General features: G+C 35.7%; 1 protein-coding gene across 2 annotated transcripts in view; it reads left to right on the forward strand.

Annotated features, from left to right (window-relative positions):
• The window catches only part of LOC133523005 (delta-1-pyrroline-5-carboxylate synthase), a 56,364-nt gene that overhangs the window by 14,157 nt on the left and 15,076 nt on the right, over positions 1-27,131 (forward strand). For both annotated transcript variants that reach the window (XM_061858502.1, XM_061858503.1), the window contains exons 2-3: positions 24,788-24,967; positions 26,943-27,086. In XM_061858502.1, the coding sequence (XP_061714486.1) occupies positions 24,788-24,967; positions 26,943-27,086 (324 nt within the window). The remainder of the gene's footprint in view (positions 1-24,787; positions 24,968-26,942; positions 27,087-27,131) is intronic.

Consider the following 27,131-nt stretch of genomic DNA (forward strand, 5'->3'; position numbering starts at 1 on the left):
CTTATCTCTAAGTGTGTCTCTATGGTACATTTTATATATTGCACGAATAGCCCTCTTCTGCAGAACAAAAATGGTATTTATCTCTGAAGCACTACCCCATAGTAAAATACCATATGACATAATGCTATGAAAGTAACTAAAGTAAACTAATCGAGCTGTTTTCACGTCTGTTAACTGACGGATCTTGCTCACTGCAAAAGCTGCAGAACTCAGTCTATTCGAGAGATTAGCAATATGGGGACCCCATTGTAGTTTAGAATCTAAAGTTATACCAAGAAAAACTGTGCTATCTACTAGTTCCAATTCCTCATCCTTGACAATGACACCTGTTTGCTCATTCCTTATGTGACTTGTAACAAACTTAATGCACTTAGTCTTTTTCTCATTTAACAATAAATTATTAACATTAAACCAATTTACTACTTTAGAAATAGCATTGTTTACATCACTGCAAGCTTGTTGCTGTCGTTTGACTTTGAAAATAAGTGAGGTATCGTCTGCAAACAATACTATGTCATGGTGGGTCTTTACAAGGTAAGGCAGGTCATTAATGTAGATAAGGAACAGGAACGGCCCCAATATTGATCCCTGCGGTACACCCATAGAGACCAATGACCCCGGTGATCGCTGTCCACTCACATCAACCCTTTGTATTCTACCGTGTAAGTAAGACTTTATTAAATTCAGTGCCGAGCCTCTTACTCCATAATAGTGCAGTTTCCTGATCAATGTTTCATGACAGACGCAATCGAAGGCCTTAGATAAGTCACAGAAGATACCTAAAGCATCCTGTGACTCCTCCCAGGCATCGAAGATCTGTTTAATTAGCTCAACACCAGCGTCGGTTGTTGAGCGACCCCGTGTAAAACCAAATTGTTTGTTGTGCATTAGATTATTAATGTTAAAATGTTTCAATAACTGACTCAAAACTATTTTTTCAAAAATTTTGCTGAATGTTGGTAACACTGATATCGGTCTAAAGTTAGTGGGGTCGGATGTGCTACCTGATTTAAATAAAGGAGTGACTTTACTATGTTTCATTAGATCAGGAAACTCACCGCAGTCAACACTGTTATTAAATATAACTACCAGGTCAGGCGCTACAACTTCTATTAAGGATTTGACAGTATGAACGGAGACTCCCCAAAGGTCACTAGTTTTTTTTACATTAATTGATTTAAACGCCTTTAATATATCTGAGGCACTCACATGTTCAAAATTAAGGTTTCTAGTACATTCTGGGACATTCTCTTCTAACAGTGTAACGGCAGACGAGGGTGATGAATTTAAGTTCTTAGTTGTGGAAGCTGGTACCTCGGTGAAGAATTTTTCAAATTCTGTTGCTACATCTAAACTGGAATCTACGATTTTGTCATCAATTTTTAGTTTAAGATCTTTCATCCTTTGCTTTGATCTACCAGTCTCCACATTAATTACTTTCCACGTTGTTTTAATTATATCAGAGCTAGTTTTTATTGTTTGACTTAAATAATTACGCTTAGCGATATGGCAATCTATTTTAAACTTCTTCGAATATTGTTTAACATATTCCTTAAATTCATCACTCGTATTGAACCGCCGTTCCTCATACAAGGCATACAATGCACGTCTTCGTTGATGTAACTCTGCAGTAGCCCACTCACTAAAAACTGATGCATCACTAACCATGACCGATTTTGTAGTAAATATCGCATTATAATTTTCCATAAAAGTGTGAAAGAATGAATTATACATATCATTAGGACTCATGTTGGAAGACAGAAAGGGTAGCGCCTGAATTAAACTTTGTTTCATTCGTTCCACGCGGTCAGAGGTTACTGGTACAAAAGTTATTTGTTTTCGCAAGGTATTTTTCCTTACAGCCTCAAACACCATTAATTGGCCTAAGTGGTCTGATTCTAACTTGCTGATTACATTTTTAGCGGTAGGAAAAATATCAGTGAAAATATTATCTATACAGGTGGCACTAGTGGCAGTCACTCTAGTAGGCTCCATAAACATGTGGTTGAGATTACATGATTTGAAAAGATTCAACAATCTACAACTTACTGTTGAATTTTCCAAAATATTTACATTATAGTCGCCGCATATAAGTAATTTCTTACTAGAAGGTGATATTTTAAGTAGGACGGATTCCATTATGCTTTCAAATATTTCAAAATTACTTAAAGGCGGCCTATACACACAGACAACAATAAATTGCTCCAATTCTACTGCACTTAGTTCTATAGTCCGCTCAACAGACATGGATACAATGTCCTTACGTTCCTTAAATTTTAACTGACTATTTAATATAATTAATGACCCACCATGTATGGAACTAAGTCTGGTGAACGAACTGCCCACCTGGTGATTATTAAATTGAGGCATTAATTCATTATTATTCAACCAATGTTCAGTAATACATAAAATATCAATATTATAATCATTCAAAAAAAGTTCAATCTGTAAATCTTTTCCTCTAATACATTGAATGTTTTGATGCACCAGGTGGATGTACATTCCATGTTTGCAGTATTTTTCATCAGATTTACTAAAAGCTAAATTGCCAGAGACAGATTCTTTTGTCTTAAGAGCTAATTTAAATTATTGGTTATGACTGGAACCAAAACCAAGTTCATACCGGTCTGCTCAATAGAAGCAGGATAAACTGCCAAATTTTTGGCAGAAATGTCAAACAAATATGATAGCGACAAAGCTATTTGTCTTTTATAATAATTTGAAAGGTATAACTTACCTTTAGTCCAAAAAACCATAGGCATATGGTATTTGCTAACAAATTTGTTAGTGTCAATTATACTAAACTTATCACTATATGTACAAAGATTATATAAAAATATATTTAACTTACACCTAGTGTTATTTTCTGCCTCTGACATTTGATCACAATAGGGGAATGTGAAAATAATAATTTCATTCACTATAAGTGTCTTTAATTTTTCAAAGAATTTTATTAAATTATTTTTATTCACATTACCCCTATTCCCCATAAGAATAAGCAGTGTTGTCTTTGAATTAATAGTACTATCATTTAAAATTCGTTTTGAGAGATTTTCAAGGCTACTATGAGGCAGACAATTGTTGATTGTACTAAGTCCCTTTAAGTAATAGTTTAAAAATGTGCTCATATTGCTTCCAATTTCATCACAGTACATAATGACATTAGGTTCAGGTGTGCTTTGTTGTGTAGTGTGGAAGGAGCTATTATTATTTTGTTGTGATGGAGTCAAACTGTCACACAGGTTCGGCTCGAGTGCTCCACTCGACGAATGACCATACATTTGCATACAAGCACATGACTGGCCATTGGTCAGAGACTCAACCCGCTCTGAATTTTGCCTAATTTGGGATATTAAATCATCCATGGCTAAAGAATATTCATTGATAACTTTTTTTGAACTCTCATTTATTGCATCTAAGGATTTAATTGAATCCTCCAAACTCTGAACTTTTAATTTTAATGTCTGTGTGTCAGTTTCATATTGTAATTTACTATGTTCTAACTGAGCAGAGTATAAATCTAACTTATCCACTAAGCTTACATTAACTTTACAAAATCTCAATTTTTTAAAAAACAATTTATTTATTTTTGACAACTTTTGTTTTTTTTTTTAATAAGTCTATTTAATTTAATATATTTCTTTAGTTTGTTTCCGCTGCAACTTACTAACCTTGGTGTGGTGGTATCATTGGCTAAATCTGTAGTGGCCACAGGGTTTTCAATTGGTGCGGTAACCAACTGAGAGTCGGGCCGAACCAGTTCTTCGAATAAGGTCTGAGTGTGTGCTGCTGCTACATTGTTTTGGGCCTCCTGTAGCTCGTAGATTTGTTCGTGGGCGTCGTGCAGTGCTCTCTCCAATGAGTTGATGTCCTTCAGGGCCTGCTCATAGGCAGCACTACACTCAGTGAATCTGTCAACCGTCTCCTGAAGCTGGGCCCGCTCTGAATTTACATTATTATAGTCAGTTTCTAAAGAACACAGTTGCTTTTTCAGCTTATCATTGCTATTAAGTACTAATAATAGTTCCTTCTCACTGTCTTCTCTTTCACTAAGCAATTGAGCACAAGATTCCTTGGATTTTTTCAATTCCAGCAAGGTAAGTTGGAGTTTATCAGTCTCCTGCTGGCGAGCCGCTGCGGCTGCTCTGCGGGTTAGCATTGTAGATGTTTTTTTTTATTATATTAAACCCAAAAAAACAAGGATTCGCTTACTCAAGCCAAGTGATATTTAGGTACGTACTTACATGAAATAGTGACGATTGACTATGTCTACACTGTGTTCTAACCCTGTGCAATGATTTACGCTTTATTATACGCACACTTAGTAATTACTAGTGATAAAAACAACCAGAAAGGATTTTAAGGCGAACACAGATTTCAAATGTATAACCTATAACGGCTACAAATTTGAGATATTACAAGACACGTAAACGTCACTAAAGCACTTCACTTATTATGTATACATAAAACTTAATGTTAAAACTATTTAATACACACTTAAACAGCTTAATATTACATGAAATATCATTAAAATTAAAATAATTACAAGGGACCTAGCAAAATCAGCTGCTTATCGTTTGACAGCCAGGGTTGCCACCTATCTGAAGGTTGTCTGGAAGACACCGCTTAAGTCCTATCTTTGTTTGTAATATGTATTCTTTTTAGAAGTGCATAATAAAGTATTTTATTATTATTTGTATGTCTTACAATATCTCGGGACCATGGGGTTCCAGACCTTTTTGAGACGTGCGTGAGGCCGAAGCCAACAACGTACAGGCCCTTTAAGACAAAATTGGTCCCAGATGGCGTAGGGGCTAGCAAATACAGTGTATATATATAATTTTTGTTTTTTTTAAATATTTCCTATAAATAATTCTTAATTAATATTCTCCTTGCCTCTCTCTATTCAGTCGGTCCCTCAATTCTGAAGATCGTGACATCATGTCCTTCTGTTGAAGACCAGATTCCGCCATAGGCTTCTATTCCTCGCCAAGCCCATGGCCTCGTGCAGTTCTCCTTGCCTATTAAGTAGAAATTTAGTAAATCTTATAGGTAATATTTACTTAAATAGATTTAAATATCAAGGTCTAGTCACTCGGCCGAGATAACAATAACAGGCAATGTCAGGAACACTCTTTGTTTGAACATCAATTAAACAAATAAGAGCATGAGATAACAAATCTACAAGTATCTGTAAATATAGATAAAATGTAAAAGGACACTCAATTTGAAGGTCTAAGCACGTGTCCTGCGTGACAGCGTTTTTGCGAAGCTATAGCGATAGTGATAAAATAGTATTTTATACAATCGTGATATAATAGAGAGCGTTTCAGTTGAGTACCGTGTTTAGGCAAAGAAGCTTGCTGAGTTGCCTAAGTAAGGTACAAGATTGAAAAGCTTGATTATATCACTATTGTATATACTACTTTTTCTACGAGTCATCTAAAGTAATACTTTTTAACTATAAAACCTAAATAATTAACGAAAATTGGTAAGTATCTCAGCAAACAAAAATATAGTACAAAATACATAAACGCGCGACTCCGCGGGACCCCGCGCCTTGTGGCCGTTTAGTCTAGTTTAGTTTTTTTATAGTTGACTACAGCGCATCGAAATTAATCTTATAGTTGAATTGGGAAATGCAATCATTACAGTCGACAAGTAGAAAAAGATTTGTTTGAGTGTGGAAGTATTTTTAGGGTTCCGTAGTCAACTAGGAACCCTTATAGTTTCGCCATGTCCGTCTGTCTGTCTGTCTGTCTGTCTGTCTGTCTGTCTGTCTGTCTGTCTGTCCGAGGCTTTGCTCCGTGGTCGTTAGTGCTAAAAAGCTGAAATTCGGCATGGACATATAAATCAATAAAGCCGACAAAGTCGTACAATAAAATATAAAAATTTAATTTTTTTGAGGGTACCTCCCCTACACGTAAAGTGGGGGTGATTTTTTTTTTACTTCAACCCTACAGTGTGGGGTATCGTTGGAAAGGTCTTTTAAAAGTAATAAGGGTCTTCAACAAACATTTTTTGATAAAGTGAATATATTCGGAGATAATCGCTCCGGAAGAGAAAAAAATGTGTCCCCCTCCCTCTAACTTTTGAACCGTAGGTCCAAAAAATATGAAAAAAATCGTGGAACTAGAGCTTAAGAAAGACATTAAATGAAAACTATAGCGGACATGATCAGTTTAGCTGTTTTTGAGTTATCGCAAAAAGTTTTCCCTTCATAGTAAAAAGACTTACTTTAATTAGGTACTGTTTATGCAAATTTGCCTATTAGTTTAACTCGCGTGAAAGGTACCGTTTCATCCCTTGGTTAACAATTTACTATACTTTAAGCTCCAGTTTAGCTTATTGTGACGGAAGAGTAACTACGGAACCCTACACTGAGCGTGGCCCGACATGCTCTTGGCCGGTTTATTATTTAAACTTCCTGTGGAATATTAACAAATGAGACGAAAATTTAAAACAGGTCTCTACTTAAATATGATAGTCATTAACTAATTTAAAATTTAATAAATATATAAGCCGATTAATGTGTAAGCGGTTCGGTCTTAATTTGAGCACTGCCTTGATTTGAATTAGATACCAAAAGTTTTCATTAGAATTTTCCCGTGCATTTTTATGTAAATATGATTCATTGCTATGCAGTACAGTAAGTTAACTCAATTTAACTTGCATAAAGTTGCCTTGTGGACCTTGTTAATTAACTGCTTAATTATACAAAGTAATAAGCAAAATAAGGAAAGTCGATGTGTTGATCTTAACTAGTATCTTTAATTTCAAAAAATATAAGTAAAAGTGTGTCTTTATTCTTTATAACGTGGTGAAACTCCCGTACTAGGTAAATCATAATTTTTAAGTCTATCGCGAAATATTTTTTTTTACTTTATTTCTAACGTTTCGATGCAGGTTTCACTAGTCCTGTCTCAGAGAGATGAAACAGAGATAAAGGTACTGATTAGGGTGGTCCTTATTTCATCAAAGTTACGAGTATATTTTTCTAAGGAAAACCCGCTTATAATGTAATATCTACCACTAAAAAAACAATGTTGTTAATTCCTTTTCAGAATTTTTAAATACATTTTAGGGGTATTGACAATTTGGATCCTCTTAAAAATTACATTAGTTTTTAGTGGCAGAAATAGGGCACCCGCTAGCCCCGTACAATAAGATAACCTTCACGAAATAAGGACCACCCTAGTACTGATATCTATTTGTTGGATTACCTACCGGACAAAAATCCATGGAATAAGTTGGGGAACTACCCCCAACTTGAACTTTGAACTATCAAACCACCCAATACTAGCGAGTATTGAACACAGAATACGTACATATAAAGTAAAAAGATACTTAGCTACGTACATATCTATATCATTTAATACATTTTATGGGCCGATATCCTAGATCATTCTATACGGAGCGGAACGAAATACTTGAATGCTGTCTACTAGAGAGATAGATGACAGACGTAAGACATCGTAATGGGATTGCCACGACATAGTTCTATACGTCAGCCGAAACCCTGAGGGAAATCTACGACATACCGCAACATGATGAAGTCTCAGTTATATATGCTCGTATACAGGGATGACAACTGCTACCTATATTAAGCCGTTCTGTCGCAAATATTATAGTCTTTCGTTTTAAAGTTTATGAAATTTATACATATGTTAGTCTATAAGGTAAATATAATATGGGCCTTGTTGCCTGACTGAATAAAATAATGCTGCAAATGTTCTGAATTAAGATACTAAGTATTTGTTTCACTGCAACGTACTGGCATCAATTAAGATCAATCATATTATTTCCCGGTTTTTAATATCTTTTAATGCTAACAATTTAAAAAAAGGTCTTAGTTTACTTATTTATACTTTTATCCAGAGAGCTATATATTTTTTTGATGGATTTTTCATTTATTTATTTCCACCGAAGATAAAGATAAACATATTACGATATTTGCTGATAATACACGCATAGACCTTATGATAGCTCAGTTTGTAGAATAAATTATTAATCCTTATTTCTTTATCGATCTGAGTTAATCTAATTTTTACATATTACTCCTATTTGTAAAAAAAAATTAAAATTCCTATTCATTTTGTGGCCTTTGAATGTACCTGGTTTGTGTTGTCCCGTAAAAATAGTAAAACATAAAATATTACATTGCAATAAAATAAAAATATCTGTGAATAGGTATTACCTTTTTTTATACTACGTCGGTGGCAAATAAGCATACGGCCTGCCTGATGGTAAGCAGTCTCCGTAGCCTATGTACACCTGCAACTCCAGAGGAGTTACATGCGCGTTGCCGACCCTAACCTCACCCCCCTCGTTGAGCTCCCAACATACCTACATATATTATAACAAATTTGCCAATAAAATATATTTTAAAATGTTTGCACACTTTTAAATATTTTATCTGACCAAGCACTCATAACATTTTATAGCATGAAACTATATTCGTGTTCTAGATGACCGAGCTCGACTATTTCAAAAGTTTTACATTTCAGGGGTCGAAGCAACTTTTACTAGTAGGTATGCAAAATGGCGTATGTACCGCAGTAAAATAGCGAGACTACATTCTTTTGTTAGAGTTACAGATTTGCCAGAGTTGCTGTACTGGTCGATTACCTGCAAAGAACACGTGATTATGATTTGCATTTATATTGTGCTTTGAACAGAGTGTACTACAGCAAAATAGGAGTATTTTTGATAATAGTATGTTCCAGCGAGTTTTAAATTGTCCAGCATTTTATGAGGCTCTGCTTTGATAAAAACACACTAAACAAAAATACGTGCTAATTGAGGGCGATATACAGGATGTTTATTTAGTCACCTGCAATAATTTACGGGCTGAATATATAGGTCAGGTCATACTGAGCAACTTTTACTATGGGACCAACCCCGAAATGGCGAAAAAAAAAATTACTTTCCATAGAAAATGTCCAGGTCAGACAGCCAAAAAAATGTATGAAACAGCAAATTTTTATCCGCAATTTCGGGTTTGGTCCATTAGTAAAAGTTGCTCAGTATGATCTATATATTCACCCCGTAAATTATTGCAGGTGACTAAATGAACATTCTGTATACAATGTATATCGGCCTTGGTGCTAATTTAACTAAATGCTATATTGAACTTTTGTTGGCCCATATTTTTTGTACTATTTCACTTAAGTCAACATTACTTACAACGTCTACATACTCGTACTTAAGTAGGTTTATCTACAATATTGCTGAAATACTCGCTGACTAGTCCCATAGCTTACCTATTGTATGCAATTATGCATGAGTGGTTTCATTGTGTCTTTCAATTTCACCGTATATCATTTGGCAAGGGTATTGAACCTTGAACCCTCACATCAGTCTATAAGAATATCTTTGTGGGCAGAGAGTGTGTGCAATACAGTGCATTCATCTGTAGTTAAATATTGGTATTTATGATTACTTAAGTAATTAAGTATATTGGCGGACATTGCTCTGGATAGAAGTAGTACAGGATAGGTACCTGGGAAGGCCTTTGTCCAGTAATGAATGGTTACTGTGCATACACTGCTCCGGCTGTGGAATGAGCTCCCTTCCGAGGTCTTGTCGAGGGTCTACAGTATGGGGTTCTTCAAAAAAGGAGTGTACAGGTTTTTAAAGGGTCGGCAACGCGCATGTTACACCTCTGGAGTTGCAGGCGTCCATAGGCTGCGGTGACTGCTTACCATCAGGCGGGCCGTATGCTTGTTTGCCACCGTCGTGGTATAAAAAAATACACTTCGATTCAACTTGCAGAGTTAATACCGTTTATCACGGAAATACTTAAAGTCCTTTTGTGCTAGGGTCTTAGAGTTTGAGTAATTTAGTGCAGACGCTACAGGCACAAGGTCCGTATTCAAAAACAAATTGAATTGGAATAGTACCAATTGTACAGTAATTTACATTTTGAATAGCAAGCAAAAGCAATTGGAAACTCACTGTGTCTTGTGGATGGAGTTATCTTATTAGGCGCGCTCATTTTCGTTTCGGTTTCGACTTGAATATCCATAGATTTAAGATTTGCTGATGAGATCCGACAGCCCTGCAGTACAGAATTGCATGGTAATTAAATATCATTTTAATTGCCATCCAGCGAGGCAAACTCGGCCAGTCTTAGAGGCACATTACCAAATGACAGCGGCATAGGGGATTTGTGTAGGTATAATTTAGACCCCATAGGTTAAGATAAGATCAGTTTAGTTTTAGTTTCAAGTTGTAAAAGTGTTTAATTAATGTACCTACTTTGTACTTTGAACAGTTTGTACTAAAAAAAAAATGTTTTTCACATGTCCATTTTGATACAAGTAGTAATATTTGGATTTTGCTGACTTAGTCATTTGTTTTAGAAGTAATGAAAGAATTTACGTTGTACTTTGTGATGGAAGCCGCAATACGTTATGGGCGTTATGGCTTTAGGTATCAGACAACCAATTATTAAAACAGTAGATGGAGCCAATCACAAATACCTTTACGTTCTTTATAACGTTAATTCGCTTCCTTAGTTTAATATTTATTTTTCCCAGCCGCAAAGGACTTTATTAAGAATGTCACGCTACATATATAATCTTGTCTTCCTACCAACTTGGCAACATTTGCGACTTTCCCTCCGGAAAACAAAAAGAAAGAACTCAATTGCAAAATTAATCATTTTGAAGTTAACGGACACGTTTTCAAGCTATAAACTAGCGTCTTAGTTTCGCTGAGTTATAACATTTTGCTTTTAAACGCTTCTGCTTTAAAGAAAATAGAGCTTTAAAAATTCACTTATTGAATTGACACTTAATACAGGCGTGCTTAAGTTGACTTTAGAATGTTCGTACTTGCGACTTCGTTCGTTCTAGTTTATAGACGGCGATGTGTCTTTGTGCTGTAATACTCTGCGGTCGGTCAAGGTGTAACGCTCATTCGTATCAATTACTCGTTCGCCGCACGAATGCAGGCAGAATGTCGTATATCCTGGCATCGTATTCCCATTTCTTGCGTAAGAGCAGGTGGGTATATAGGTCCCGGGTGCCAGCGTAATCTGACTTGGAGATGCGTAACAACTATGCGAGATCGCAGAGTAAATTTATACTGGTCCAACTCAAATTGCTTTGTAAGGAAGGAACTATGATCTCTTTATGTGATTGGAACGAGTTAGATGTTACTTAGTCATATGTGACATTGTTCTTTTAGGAATGTAGATGCACGTGCTTCCACTGTATTAAAAAGTGATCACGTGTACATGAGTAATAAATTGTTTAACTAAGACAATTACAGTACAATACGGTTAGATAGTCCGCCGTGCTAAAATTTATGCGAATTACGACCTTTGTAGTTCTAACGTTTTACCGGTATAAAATCCATCCTTGGCTATTGAATATTAATTAAACTTAGTCATGTATCTTTGTTAGATTTTACTAGAGTTAGATCGAGTAAGGAATGTCGAGATCCGTCGCCGCACCAAGGTGCAAGACGTGGGTTGCGTCATTACCAAACTAAAATGGAGTTGGGCGGGACATGTTGCTAGGCAGAGTGATGGCAGGTGGATTAAAATGTTAACGGAGTGGTGACTGCTTTCGGATAAAAGAAGCTTCTGGCGTCCGTTGGTTCGTTGGGTGGTCGACATTCGGAAGATTACGGGTCACTTCTGGGCGAGATGAGCTCGGTACTGGCACAAGTGGCGTACTGGAAGAGAGACCTATGCTCAGCAGTGGGCGATAAAAGACTGATATGATGATGATGAGAGTTAGATAATAATCCTTCATAATGTAATGGAATACAAGAAGTATGTATGTATGTATATACTTTATTGTAAATAGAAATAAAACACGAAAAACACAGTTACAGAGTAAATTCAATACAACAAAGACGAACTTATCCCTGTATGGGATCTCTTCCAATTATCCTTTGAGGAAATGAGTAGAACAGAAGTAACGATGAATGAATGACAAACACAAACAAAAGTGTACAATCACTGAAATTAATGAAATGCAAGTTTTGAATACACATTGATACAAATATACATAAATAGAAATATAATCATAAAATAATGCAAACATGTATAAATATAACAAAAAATTAATAAATATTAAATATATAATATAAATAGATAGGTATGAATTCGAACCAGAAAACTAGAGTAAATTAAAAAAGTAGAAGTACTCAATGGAACTAGTAAGACGAAACCAAACTATCGGAAAGCGGAAGGAGAAGTTCAATTATTACGTTTTTAAAGCACGCTTGGTGACTAGCCAAGCAGTAAGGTGTATCATTAGCTCCTAAAGGTCGTAATTCGAGCCCTGGGTTGTTCCAATGCGTTCTCGCAACTTGTATACCTAAGTACCTATGCAATATCATTGGTATAAATCAGTTGCTCTTTGGTGAAGACAAACATCGTGAGGAAATCTGCAGATATACGCGAAGAAATTCAAAGGTGTTTAAGTCCCCAATCCGTGCGCATATGCGCTAGTGTGGAGATTGTGCCCAGTGGTTGAACGTACATGCGGGTGAGATGACAGTCTCTTAATTGTTTGCAGTCAGTTTCTGTATCTCGCAAAAGTAAATATGTATTAGAAAATACTTAAAAAATATTAATTTCATTTTACAAATGACATTGAAACTCTAGTTCATTTACTCGAGTGAAAAGTTTTGATTGTCTTATCTTTAGTAGACGGGCCACAATAAATAATGGAATAGGTATTATAACTAACAATGCTCTTTTGTTATAAAAGGTGACCGTAATCTGAACAGTTTCAGCTTCTAATTTTGTTTTCAACAACCCACGCTGTTAACTAATTAAGTTAAAAGAAAGGACTCACAGTAAATAAAACGAATGCAGATTTACCTCAAAGCATTTTCATAAAATTAAAAAGTAACTCAGATCTTACTTAAGAAGAAACTGAAATACGCGTATTTATTTTTATTAAGATTGTCAGCCAGAACACAGCAAACCACTTGAGGGCCAATTCGACTCAAGACTCGAATTTTAAGTGTTGTGTCGTGAGCCATTTAAACATACCATTATTATGGTTTAACTATGTATTCTATTTTAGTCACTCGCGCGACATATTTCGGAGATTATATGACTCAATTTTCAGGTTCAGGTCAGGCAATTCACTCCGTCAATAACGCCTAGGTTCTTAGCTACTCTAGCGCTACTCTGGAGAGATTTGGAACTATTATTTATAGCTGACAGCTGGACACTTTTGCATCAGTTCTACCATAAGAGATGCCACTCCTCTTAATTTTTTTTTTATTATATTATTTATTTATTTCATTAAACAATATACGATTGTGTTTGAAATTATATAACACAGAACAATAACAATAAAAGACAAAGTTTATACTGAGTAACTATTACACTATATCTATGTCAAAGACTAGGACAAGTACAAAAATATCCAATTTAAATAACAAAAACAGGTCACAAGTAAGAATTAACATATTAATATTCAGATTTAAGCATGCACAAATTACACTAGATTTATATAATTACTTAAATTCTAATGAAACCTACAAATTTACATAATCACTTAATATTAACATAGTGTAAATGTTGCTATGGCATGTCAATCAATTGCACTAGACATAAATTCCTCTACTGAATGTTAATACAAGCACTGGTTTAGCAGGATTTTTTTAAGTTTATTACCAAATATATATGAATTTGCTACAGACTTTAGGTCTAACGGCAACTTATTGAAAAGAGCTATTCCCTGATATGTTTCAGCTTGTTTCACAACTTTTAGTCGAGTGACAATAGAATTAGGCAAGTTTTTTACGTCTTGTGGCCAGTCTTAGATCCCTTTCCACAGGAGATTCGATTTCATATAATTGTTTTATCTATTAATTCCACACTCCATAATACAGTACTACTATACTTGGCGCCAGTTAGCTTGTCAATGGCGGACATTCACACCAGTACCCCTAGTGTAAATTTAATCGACATCATAACGTGACGAACGCGTTTGCGTTAAGTCTCATTTTGTATAGGATTTTGAGTTTCCAAAACGTCCCGCTTGGCGCGCTCTTTCTAAATCCAATACAAAATTAGACTAAACGCAAACGCGTACGTCACGTTTCAAAATCGAAATTATTTACACTAGGGGTACTGATACCACGAAGTTTTAATTCGAATAACGACACGTTTTTTTACTGACAGTAGTAGCTATCCACATCATCTTTTGTAATTTTTCTAAGTATGGCCGCTGTATAGTTCGTGTCATCCACGATGACGCGCAGATATGTCAAATCTAACCTTTAAAGACATGATAATACGCGTCTTCGTGAATGACACGATCTATAGAGTTAAGACACGTCAAAGTTTTTCTATGTTAATTCCTACAGGATAAGAAATGAACAAAGGTTAGTGCCTGTAATATATTAGAACTTTGTATACAATAGTCGTATGTTTATAAAAACTTTGGTCGTTGTTTATTCAGTGAATTCGCTATTAACACTGTTGTTTCACATTTTACGGTTTCCGCATTTTGCTGGTCACCCGAGTTATTGTCAGTGTCATTGGTCGTTAAAAACAAAACAAAATGAATGCGGAATAAAATTGGGTATTCGGGAATATTTAACTGCGAAATATTTTATTAACATTGACATTATTACATTAACATTAACAGCTTTTGATTTGCTTCTATTTTTTATGAGTGGCGTTGTGCCAATACTCCGAGTTTTCCTGGGTATTTTCATTATAATTGTTTTGTCCAATTTTACAATTTAAAAATTTCTCAATAAGTATAATAAGACAGTTAAAGCAGGTAAAATAGTATCTGTAAATATAAATATCACAAAGAATTATTAATGCTTACCTAGCTACCGCCATTACTTGCAAATTTGGAGAGCCCAGTTCTGACCACATTAAGAGAATATGTCCGAAAAGGGTACCCGTTTTACGCCCACTCATTAAAATACCCGAAATAACCAGGCATCATTGAAAATTTAATGCCCCATTTCAGTTTAAAAGTGTAATTTGACCTTTTTATATACAATAACAGAAATAAAGGCTCAGGTCGGTCATGAAGCCTTTCCGTGGTCAGACCGCCTTAGTTATGGCGCCCAAGTGGCGTATTATGTTTTAGGCTGTCATGACGGCTATTTAAAAATAAAATAACACATTGAATTGAAAAGCAACTTTCGATGAATGAACAAAAATATGTCCGATTGGAGGCTTAGCTTTGGCTTTATTCTTCACAAAAACGTAATTGCTGCACTACAACTGACATATTGTAAATAAATAAAAAATGTATTGGTCCATTTCTGCAAAAAGATTAAAGTTATAAATAGATAAATAAATATTTAAGGATATTTTTACACAAATGGACTAAGTTCCACGTTAAGCTCAATAAGTTATCCTCGAATTTGCGTAGAAGTATTTGAGTTCCTTAGTAAGAATGATCTGATGACAGTCTATTGGCAAAATGTGACCGCTCCGATTTTAGTCTATAGTTCGTGACAGTACCTGTCAAGGCATGCGTAGTCGTGAATGACATAACAACGCAGATAATCTTTATTTATGCGTGGTAAAAACTTACTATACAATACATATGGCGCTACTTTCCGCAAATGCAATACTCGTAATAAGCAAATTACGTAGCAATCGGCCCGATTCGCAGAATGAAATAAGATAACGATAAGTTCTGGTTTAGATAAGTTCTCATTTAGATATCGTTTGTATGTCGTTTAAACAAGCAGCTCGATTCGGGCAACTAATGTCACTTTGACGTTAGAAATATCGTAAATAGATCTTATTGGGATCACAGCGGAATCGAAATAAACGCCAATTTTGACATGTCGTTTAGCTATCGATCTTTTAAAGATCTTTCCAGGATCTTAAACGTGTCTTAATCATTCTTGGATTCGGGCCGTAAGTCGAAGTTTTAAAGGGGTACTTACCAGTGGCGGATCGTTCAAAGAACTCGATTCCCACCGGCTTGTCTAAACTTCAGCCCGTTGAGTACTTTCACGATCGGTTCATGGAGAATCGGTTCAAAATTAGCTCCGGGTTCCCTACGAATATTTGTGACGCGCCGCCACTGGTACTTACTGTAAAACGTTGTACGTTACATGTGCGAATAGGTAATTCGCAACTTATGTCGACTTAAACAAGTCCTTTCGGTCGTGTTTTAATTTATTGCGGATTTCCTATTTTTCGCACTTGTATCGTAAAGTACAATTACCTCAAATTAAAACTCTTAGCATTGTGTAAAATGGGAACCACGTACAGAAAAGCTTAAGGTCAAGTTTTAAAGGCAGTTGTGGGACCTAATAAATGTAATCCCCTGACCACCTCGGCGTCATAATAATTAGACCTACGCACGGAGCTTTACTGGCTCAGCTCAACGCAAATAGGCTTATTTGGGATTAGATGGTGTGAATGTTGAGTCAAATACAGCAGACCAATATTTCATATACACAATATTACTGAGAAGTGGAGATTACTGTAGTTTAATTGAATAAAAATGAGTTTGAACATTACAACTTGACCTATATTAGGTACCTACAAGTAGATAGTTTGAGTGACAAGTGAGATGTCATAATAATAATTGTTTTTTAAGGTTCCGTCCCTAAGGGTAAAACGGAACCCTATTACTTGCCGTTGGCGACCGGTCTGGCCTAGTGGGTAGTGAGTGTAATGACCCTGCCTATGAAGCCGATAGTTCTGGGTTCGAATCCCGGTATGGAAATTTATTTGTGTGATGAGCACAGATAATTTTGTTCCTTAGTCATGGGTGTTTTCTATGTGTTTAAGTATTTGTATATTATATATATCGTTGTCTGAGTATCCTCAACACAAGCCTTCTTGAGCTTACTGTGGGGCTTAGTCAATTTGTGTAAGAATGTCCAATATTTATTTATTTATTACTATGACTCCGCTGTCCGTCCGTCCGTCTGTCCGTCTGTCACCAGGCGGTATCTCATGAACCGTGATAGTTAGACAGTTGAAATGTTTACAGATGATGTATTTCTGTTGTCGCTATAACACTAAAAAGTACGGAACCCTCGGTGGGCGAGTCCAACTCGCACTTGTCCGATTTTTTTTATACCACATCGGTGGTAAACAAGCATGCCTACGGTCCGCCTGATGGTAAGCAGTCATCGTAGCCTATGGACGTATGCACCACCAGAGATATTACATCCGCGTTGCCGACCCATGAAAAACTTGTATGCTCCTTTTTTGAAGAACCCCATACTCAACTCAGGAAAACCTCGGAAGGGAGCTCATCCCACAGCAGAAGCGAAGGAAAAATTAGCGATTATTTCACTAATCACAAATATACAATTACTCAAATACAGGGTGGGCCAATGATAAATGCATTAATCTATCCATCTTTGTGTTTTTAAATACAAAGTATATTTTGAATTTGAGATAATAAAATAATATTTTCGTTTTTGTAAGGCTGTAGCCGATCTATCCGTAAAATGCGTCGCGTCCTGAAGTTGTTCTGGACAATCCCAAAGCCGTGGTTCGTTTACGCGTTGCATCCTCACAGACGCTCTCACCCGCTGGATGTTTTCATTGTTTCACCGTCCTTACCGTCGAGATTTTAGTGTCGTGCCAGTAGCCTCAAATCTGAATATCCATTGATTAAATTTGTGCTTGGACACTCACAGATATTGAAAACGCCGACGAATAGTCACATAAAAACAAGTGTTTAAATGACACCTTTCTCATTTCAGACGAAAAGAGAATTTATGGCCTACCCTGTACTTATTAGGACACACAATTGAACATAAAATTTTGATAATGACAACACAATGTAACAAAATTTCAATAAATTGCAAAATAATTGAGAATCCACAATTTAGCGTACTGTCTCCAGTACCAATTTCTGTTCACACCGTAATCCAACCGTGTCTCAGGTGTTAAATATCTCACGACGATTTTATATTAGAATATGTAAATGTGGGGACACCATAGTAACGTCTAAGGTAAGTTTGAGACTTACCCCCAAAGCTTTAAATGTCCCAAGGGTTATTAGACTAAGCTACTTGATTGAATTTGTTTTAGTCTTTAGGCCTTAAAATAAACTCGGTAAGCCGCAATTCAATAATTTCTCGTTTGAGTTGCGGGCAGCCTTAAATGGGTGGACAAAGAGACGCACGCTGCACGAAGTGAAAAAACAATACAAAGTTTGGGTACTGTACCTAAACATAATTAGATCGGCGCCCCACTGCTGCGCACGCTATGTACACGACCCACGTTCCTATACAAAATTTCGTGGGCTTGCCGCCGCCGTAGCGTGCGCAGCAGTGAAGCGCCGGCCTTAAGAGAATTTTAGTCGAATAACACTAGACCCTACTTATAGTGTTATGTTCCTGCCTGTGAGTAAGGTTGCCAGAATTCAATAATAGGCTACGGTAACCGCTTACCAACGCGGGCCGTATGCTTGTTTGTCACCGACGTAGTATAAAAAAAAAGATTTCTCAAATTTAACCTTAACATGACAATACGAGTTAAGGCACGCGTCGTCGTGAATTACACGATTTATAATTATTTAAGAATTCTGTGTGTAGCTGTCAGGCCAATTCCGCTCGTAACCGTACAAGTATTAGTGTGAGCGGGACGCACGGGCGACTGATATTATTTGATGTCATAATGTGATTTTGAATTGAGCTTCGTGTTCCCGCTATATGATTTGAGTCCGCATATAGCAAATAATTCTCGGTCTTTACTGATTAAAATCAAACGAGTCATCTAGTCTCTATTCAATCAACAGTACACATACATACTAATTTCAAAATGATGAGAAGGCGTCACATAATTTGCACAGTCTTACCCATCCATACACGTAAAATTCAAAGAATTGAAAATTCAAAACTAATAGCAGTAATTTGTCAATCTTCATCACTCATCAATTGAATAAGATAGAGTGAGTAAAACGGGGCCATTATTAAATTGTTGAAGCCACAAGTTTAAAACCCTAGAGCCGATTCTCTTTTAGCAATTTGATATGGTTTATATTTCTCTTTTGTAACCTTCGACCAATTCGAACTAACATTTTGACATTAAAATGATATCTATTTGCTATCATTTGCTCTTGCGTCTCATTCACGCCGATGCAAACAAGTACTAGCGCAATGCAAGCGGGAATGATATCAAACAGATATCATTTAGATATCAAAATGTACGTTTGAATTGGCCTCCTTCTGTCAGCGTGCGCCGTTGCACCAAACAGGAATGCCAATTCGGATGGTATATAACTGCAGCTGTATTACGTATTACTGCTACGACATTAAATTAATTAGGTACCTACCTTGATTAAAATGAGTGACGGATAGAATTTCATAATTAGGGCTGTAACGCGGTGGCGAACGTCACTCCTTAAATTGTACATGTCAAGGAAATAGACAGGACGCCGCAGTAATGTCGCACACTAAGTAATGCAGAGCAGCTGCAGCTGACTTCCGAATGTCATTTTTAGCGGCTTCACGAAATTCAGTCAGACATGTCTCATAAGGTATTTCGCTCGTACTTATTAGTGCACGTGAGATGCCTAATGACGCGACTCAAGGTCGTATTAAAACAAGATCGAAACCTTATCACATTCTGAACACAGAATCAGCCGCTTTTCGTAAGTCACCTAAATAAATTACTATCCCTTCGCCTCGTATGTCTTTTTTGCTACAAAAGATTGCCTATAAAGCAGTAATAGTTTTACCATATATCAGCCTCTTTTGCTTCGAAGTAAGTTTCGATGGAGTTGTTATATATATTGTTTTATGTACGTTCCCTTGAATAATAGCTAGAGTTTACCTATACTAACAGCGAAGCAAAAGGCATCTAATTATAAATTTGAAATGCTATTCCAAAGGTTTTGAAGTTTTTGGGATTAAAACTAATTTGTTGTCAAAAAAGTTAATATATAATGTACTTATTTTAATATCCACGAAACATTTTATTAAAGAAGTTTATAAGAAAGTTTTAAAACATGCTACTAGGTGTCAGAGTTTTACTTTAGATTCTTTAGAAGGGAGGCTTAAAAACTTTATCTCTTTTATCTTTAACTTTATCACTCGTGTTATAATAGCTAATTGTTTGACATCTCGGTCATTAAAATTGACTATTTAATTCTTGTGTTGCATGCATGTAAAACGCGATTAGAATAAGAATAGAAACAAACATATATAAGTCCTTATCATTCGATAGCGAGAACGTCATGGAAAATTTGTATGGAGTAATTGTAGACTGTTGCGCCTGGTCACCTAAAGAAATAAAAATGGTACAAAGACTGCATCATTATAGCCTTGGCGATTAAAACATACTTAATACTAGTAGCTCTGTGAGCTGTAGACATCGCGAGCATAGCTTAATACTGAATAAATGCATGGCTCCGCCGTTTAGAAGCATTTAGACAAACTAAATTGGCAAAAACATTGGCTCACAAAATTTCACGGAAATCTGTTTAGAATGGGACCTGTAGAGTAAAACAGAGGGACATGCGAAACCATGTTTGCCTAACAGGCCAATTCGAACGTACACTTATGTCATTAACATGCCATTGAGGGCCATCAGAGCTTCACTCTGCTGTGTTCTATCTCTATAGGATTTGGTAATTTCATCCGCTAAACCACATTTTTCTACATCGATCATCGTAAAATATCAAAAGGAGATTTCTAATAAGCAGTAGAAACACTGTATTCCTGTAAATGCCCTGCATTTTTGTAGACAAGACCTATAGCAGGCATCGCTAGATCTATATACAACTAAATTATCAAAATTAATGCCACGAGACGTACCGTAAATTTCTGCCGCGACAGCCATCCCAAAACATTGCTGCCGGGGGTGGCGAAAACTGTTTCTCTCTTTTAGCTAAGATATTCATTTTGTTAATGAAATCAATATAACATACATTTACGTTTAAACTCCTGTTCCTAAAATAATACCAATATTCCGATCTGCAACGACGTCCGTATAAAAAAGCCAAAATTGATAAAATAAAAATAAATAAACGAGTGCGACAAAAAATCTATTTAATCATAGAATATGATAACAAAATGTCATGCGAATCGGTTAAAAATTGCAACGTGTAGAGGACAACATCCGGATATACGAAAGCAGATTGCCCGAGTTAAAACGTAGACCTTCGTTAACGCTTCGGTCAATAAAATAATATGAAACGAGTAGGACATCGAAATTTTAAAATGTGTGATTGGTTTGATGGTATATGTCTATATAATACTACTCTCAGCGTGCAACGTATCTAGATAATGCTTATTTAATTGTGCGAACGCGATGAATACAGAAAAGTTTAATAACAAATGAATAACAGATTTTTGAAATTGGAATACCATCCCACGCTACTCGTAGTTTACTCAGAATTCAATATTTGCAAATATTTGTGTAGAACAAATTCAATGGTAATAAAGCTTGAGAGTCTTTTATGAATAAACACGAGAATTATTAATTTGCGTTCTAGGAAACATATTTAAAAATACCTGTTTAATGTTGTATCTCCGTACTTAGGGTAGGTTCTCTTATCAGTAAAAGAACGGTGACTAGAAAAAATAACGTTGAAATATAGATGCGCGTCTTTGTAACTGAATTGTCTAAGTGGCGAGGTATAGTAAACCAGTAGATCCACACTGAGCCACATTTTTAAAAATAAAAAAACGAATTTCAATGAAACGTAATTAGAATAATCTCAGGCATGAAAGCGACGTTCTGACGCCAAAATGTTTTTTTTTTTTAATTATTATTTGATAACTGCGAACTCTTTACGGTAAATAACATAAGTTCATTTAATAATCAAGTTGTCGAGCAGTCTTCCACTTAAAAATACGCGAGTGACCCTGACCCGTTTTAATACTTATATTTAATTTAAAATAAGTCTAATACAACTCAGTTGTAGAAAATAATTTCTACGGAAATTCACTCCACGAAAACAGAGTAAGCATTATTTTTAATATCAGACGCGAGATATCATTTCTTACTTGCGTTCTTTTAAGAGTAGTGATGTACATTGCCTTCTGGAAATATTACCGGAAATCTACCGGCAATATTTCCGCGGCTTTTCAAATAACCAAGAATATTTTAATTACTGTTATTTGGGGACAAACTTGTACGAATTGGCCTTGTTTCAAACAAAGCAAAGCTTGTTCAAATGCACAAGGCAACGCTAGAAATATATAAAAATATATATACATCAACAATATCACAAACAAAATATTAATGGTCATCAAACAAAGACATTAAAGGTCTTACTGGAACTACGAATAAATTAACATGTGCCGGCCAAAACCTGTGCCAGTTTAATACGTTGTAGTTTACCTACCAGGAGGCGTAATTTAATTGTTAAAGAGTTGTGCTATTCTCGATGTTCTGTATACTATGGGAAATATTCTCGACTGGGAACATACCCCATACAAAACGGAGAACTTTCTCGAGAACGACACAACTCTAAATTTATAATAACTTGTTATAGCCTGTTAAGCCAAAATAAGCGTTCAGATACTTTGATCTGGGATCCCACGTACATAAAAAAACCCGTTAAATTAGTAAATTACAATATTTGTCTTAGGTATAAAATACTCAGGGATTCCGTTAGGAATTCTCAGAACTGTTTTTACACTAACAGAGTGTTTACATAATGAAAATTACGAGTATGCGACTTGTATTTGAAATATTTGTTAGGTACAAACTTATTTTATTACTTGGACTGGTACATATTATTTGGTATATTCCCATTTGTCCCACTCCATGCGGCGGTCACGTGGGTCGGGGACACACATACACACGTTATTTGTCAAAATTTTCATGACAACAAATATTGCTCTCACGGCCTTACATTACCAGCAACGGTACATCACTTACTGAGAATGTAATAAAAAAGTACTTGTAACATTTTATTATGTAGACAATGGTAGTACCCCGTCTGTCATACGAAGCGAATCTTTGAGGGGATTTGGGCTATTTACTTTTGCATTGTCACAAAGGTGATTTTTAATAACAATGCATTTTTAACTCTAGTATTATCAGCTGATCTCTTGAAAGTACATAATTTTGGATAATAACAGACATATATTATGTATATAAAGCTAGGTACCTTCAATTATCATTCCCTACGAGTACTCGTGGTAGAAGGATTTTTTCGCGGTCGCGAAAAAAGATCCTGAGAATAATTTCACACATACTGCTGTGTTTGCGAGAAATTATTATAAACTCTAAAAGCAGTCATTTACAGTTTATGAAATAATAACGTGGGTTATAAAAAGAGCATTTTACGCTAGAATAAGAAAAGGTTTCGCATCTTTTTCTCGACCTTTATAAATAGAGCTGTCACTGTTTAGGGATTCTCATATTGAGGCAAAATTGAGTGATCGGGTCTTTCCGCGCCCCGAACATCAGCGAAATATGTGTTACATTAGTTATACATTGATTTATAGGGACATCCCACACACTAAGAGCTAGACACTATTTTGTTTGAAATGTAAAACCCTGATGTGTCAAAGAGACTATCTCATCCACGTGAAATCTGAAGCAGTAATTCATCGAGATATATTATGACAGTCTTATTAACATTTGTCGCAACTCGTCTCGCAACAACAAAAAAGGAGGAGGTTCTCTAATCCTCAAGATCTTTGGTTTTTTAGTTTTATGTTTGTTCCCCGATTTCTCAAAGGCGGCATTTGTTTTTTTTTTTTTGTTTTAAAGGCTTAATAATTATACTTGGTTCAATTGCAATCACTTCAAGGTGCTGGTGATGAGATCCCGGATAAATCGAGGGAATTTTAAATATTCCAGGCAAATCTATAATAATTTATATAGTGACTCATAAATTTGCTGTCAAAACCGTCATTTGATAAAGTAGAGTGGCTGATAGAAACCTCAAATTTACGGCTTAAAGGGCCCAAAGGGTAAAAACGGGACTCTATTACTAAGATTCCACTGTCTGTCTGTCTATCGCCAGGCTGTATCTCTTAAACCGTGATGCTCTATAACAACAAATACTAAAAAGTAAGGAACCCTTGGTAGGCGAGTCCAACTCGTACTGGTCGAGTTTTTTTCAATATTAAGTACTTTAATTGGCGTCAGCTCCTGGTTTACATTTGAACTGTCAACAGAATTGAGACTAGTGACTGTTTTCCTTCTGCTGAATTCATCCATTAATCAAATACGAAAAACTAAATTTAGTTTGTTATCCACATATCTAAAAAAATAACAAAACGTTAAATATATCGTAATAAAATACCTAATCGTTAAATATTGTATGTGTTTTGTGTTATCTTTGTTATATCTAGTTCTAACTAATTAGATATTTTCAATTATCAATTGTTTATTTTTCTTGTATCTTTTTACTGAGGTGTGCCAATAAAGAGTATTCTATCTATCTATATATTTCGATAGCTCAGGTAAATAAGTAGTTATCTTTGGAGTTCGTGTAAGTTAACCATGCACCGATTAGAATAGAACAAAATATGGTAGTGTCGTGTGTTCATAGAATTTTTTCATTAATGACCTTGCCACACTTTGTCATTGAAAATGCCATGCAGTTATTTTTACCGTTTATGTTTACCAGATTTCGAACATTTCTTAATATACCAAATTCTACATTACATATGGCGCTACTTTACCGCCCTAGTGCGATAACTAGCACTATACTTGCGTATATCGAAAATTTGCAGGGCCATATGTACTGTAAAACGTTGTACAATGCACGTGCGAAAACGTATTACGTACGTATTTCCTACTTTTCATATTTGTATCGTAATTATGCATACACTCCTTCGCATGAATAATAGGTACCTGCTAATGTTATTTTTCATTTGTTTTTTTCAGGGTGCCAATGTCGACAAGCGAACGCTAGCGAGCGCTGAGTTGCCAAAGCAGCGCACGTTTAGCGACCGGTCTCAGCTGAAATATGCCAGACGCTTAGTTGTCAAACTTGGCAGCGCTGTGATCACGAGAGAAGATGCCAATGGTCTGGCCCTAGGCCGTCTAGCTTCTATTGTTGAACAGGTAAGTGTTTTTTCACGTCAGCAGCTCGAACAAGGGTAATTTGCTGCTTAAAAACAGTGAGCAAAATCGCATTTTGCTCACCGAGTGAGACAAAATAACATTCAAGTGACCTTTAGATTCGAATGTCATTTCAACGTGCGGGGCCTAATACAAGTTCGAAATATTTGGATTCTATTGTCTTTGTCCCTTTCACGTCATTAGCAAAAAGAAAGAGACAAAAAAGTGCATACGTAATTCAACGGTATATTGACGGTTTATAATACGACGGTTGTATTTTTTGATGGCTGATTGACGTGAAAAATTTTGTGTACTACACGAGATCAAAGTTATTTACATCTCGTGCGCTTTTGAGTCCCTTACTACGCTCAAGATTCTAAATTTTTATTCTATTATAGAATCTTTCGCTTGCACGGGACTCAAAACAAGCACTCGAAGAAATATCAAACTTTGCTCTCTTGTTGTACAAATAACTATTGTCGCCCGTGAGAGCTGAGCAGTATATTTTGTATTGAGTTTTCTTATACTTATTCCACTATTTTTATTCTCAGATTTTACTAGGCGGAGTATTCAATTGATTTAAAATTTGAAGAATACTTTCATTCTTTGTTACTATGATATGCAATTTTATGACATTAAGTTTCCTTGAACTTATGGCTGTTATGCGTGGTGGGGCAGTATGTATTACTAAAAGTAACAAATAAGCCAGCATTATGGCGGGATGTCATTTAAATACGAAAATACAATTACAGCCTTAAATCACATGCACGCTCGAACTTTTAGATGAATGAAAATGATGTAGATTTTGCGTACTAAAATCGTTGTTTACAATATGAAATCATCTTGTAGTAAAAACTACGTATAAAGAATAACATAATACCGCATACATATAACCGCATTATAAATAATTATAGCTGTAAAAGAATCTGTCAAAGACGGTTCATCGAACTATGTTTTTCAACGTAACTAAATATGGCTGAATATGATAGGTATCTCGGTGTTCTTAAAGTCTAAGTGCTAGTCATTATCAATTTATTAGTAATTATCAGCTTAGAAGCAAACAAAAGAACATCTGTGACTTCTGACAGCTGCTATTAAACAGAATGATCGCTTTCTTTTTAAAGAGTAATGGGTGGCTGACTTTTTGTTTGAGTTTCTCGAGTGTCTCAACGGATATTTGTGCACAGAAAATCCGAAAAGGATTCAACCTTTTTTTTCACTTTCTACGGACTTCGTTAGCCAATCCATTGTTACTTCGTTAAATTACAGTCAAATAGAAGTTTTTGTTCGATGTGTAATTTTAATAATTTAGAGAAAACTCGTTGTAATCGACTGTTGTGTAAATTATTATAATATCTCACTTAAACTAACTTGTATCAAATCAAACGCGTGTTCTAAACTTGTATGGGTAAGGCTAACTAAAATCCTTTTGAAGGAATTTTTTATAACGAGTAATTACTATATTAATTTTCGTTCACATATCCATTTATTATTTTGCAAAGTAATTTATTACGCAAACTAATGAATAAAATTTCAATAAATAAATATGAGTGCGGGTAAGTTTGTGACTAAGTAATTAATTATTGACACATCGGATAAATATTTTACGTCTTTATTAAAAACTGTCCATAAAATATTAAAGCTTTAAATGGATCCACGAAAACTCCAGATCATTCAAGAGAAATTCCTCAAAAATTACAACTGGGCTATAACCGCGAAAATAGAAGTTCGTCAATTGCGGGCATTTTTATCCGTCACTTTAATTACCTCTTACTGAAAGTAAAAGAGAAATCCTCCCCGCAATTTGCGAATTTCGGTTTTCGCGGTAGGTAACAATAACAAACCAGTTTAAGTAGGGCTAAATCACCGGCAGTTTTATCGCTAAGAAGCGATTTCGTCCGGATATCGAGCGAATAACTTTCAGGTACTTATAAAAATATATGAGATCATTAACTTTTTTACTTTCCTCTTCCCTCAGGTAGCAGAATGCCATCACGAGGGCCGTGAGTGCATCATGGTGAGCAGCGGAGCCGTGGCCTTTGGGCGGCAGAAGTTGGCTCATGAGCTGCTGATGTCCATGTCTATGAGGGAGACCCTCTCGCCCAGCGATCACACTAGAGAGGTATGTAATTAACTTGCACCGGTGGTAATTTCTATTGCAATTCAT

The sequence above is a fragment of the Cydia pomonella genome, chromosome 11 (genome assembly GCF_033807575.1).
Source record: "Cydia pomonella isolate Wapato2018A chromosome 11, ilCydPomo1, whole genome shotgun sequence".
Taxonomy (NCBI): domain Eukaryota; kingdom Metazoa; phylum Arthropoda; class Insecta; order Lepidoptera; family Tortricidae; genus Cydia; species Cydia pomonella.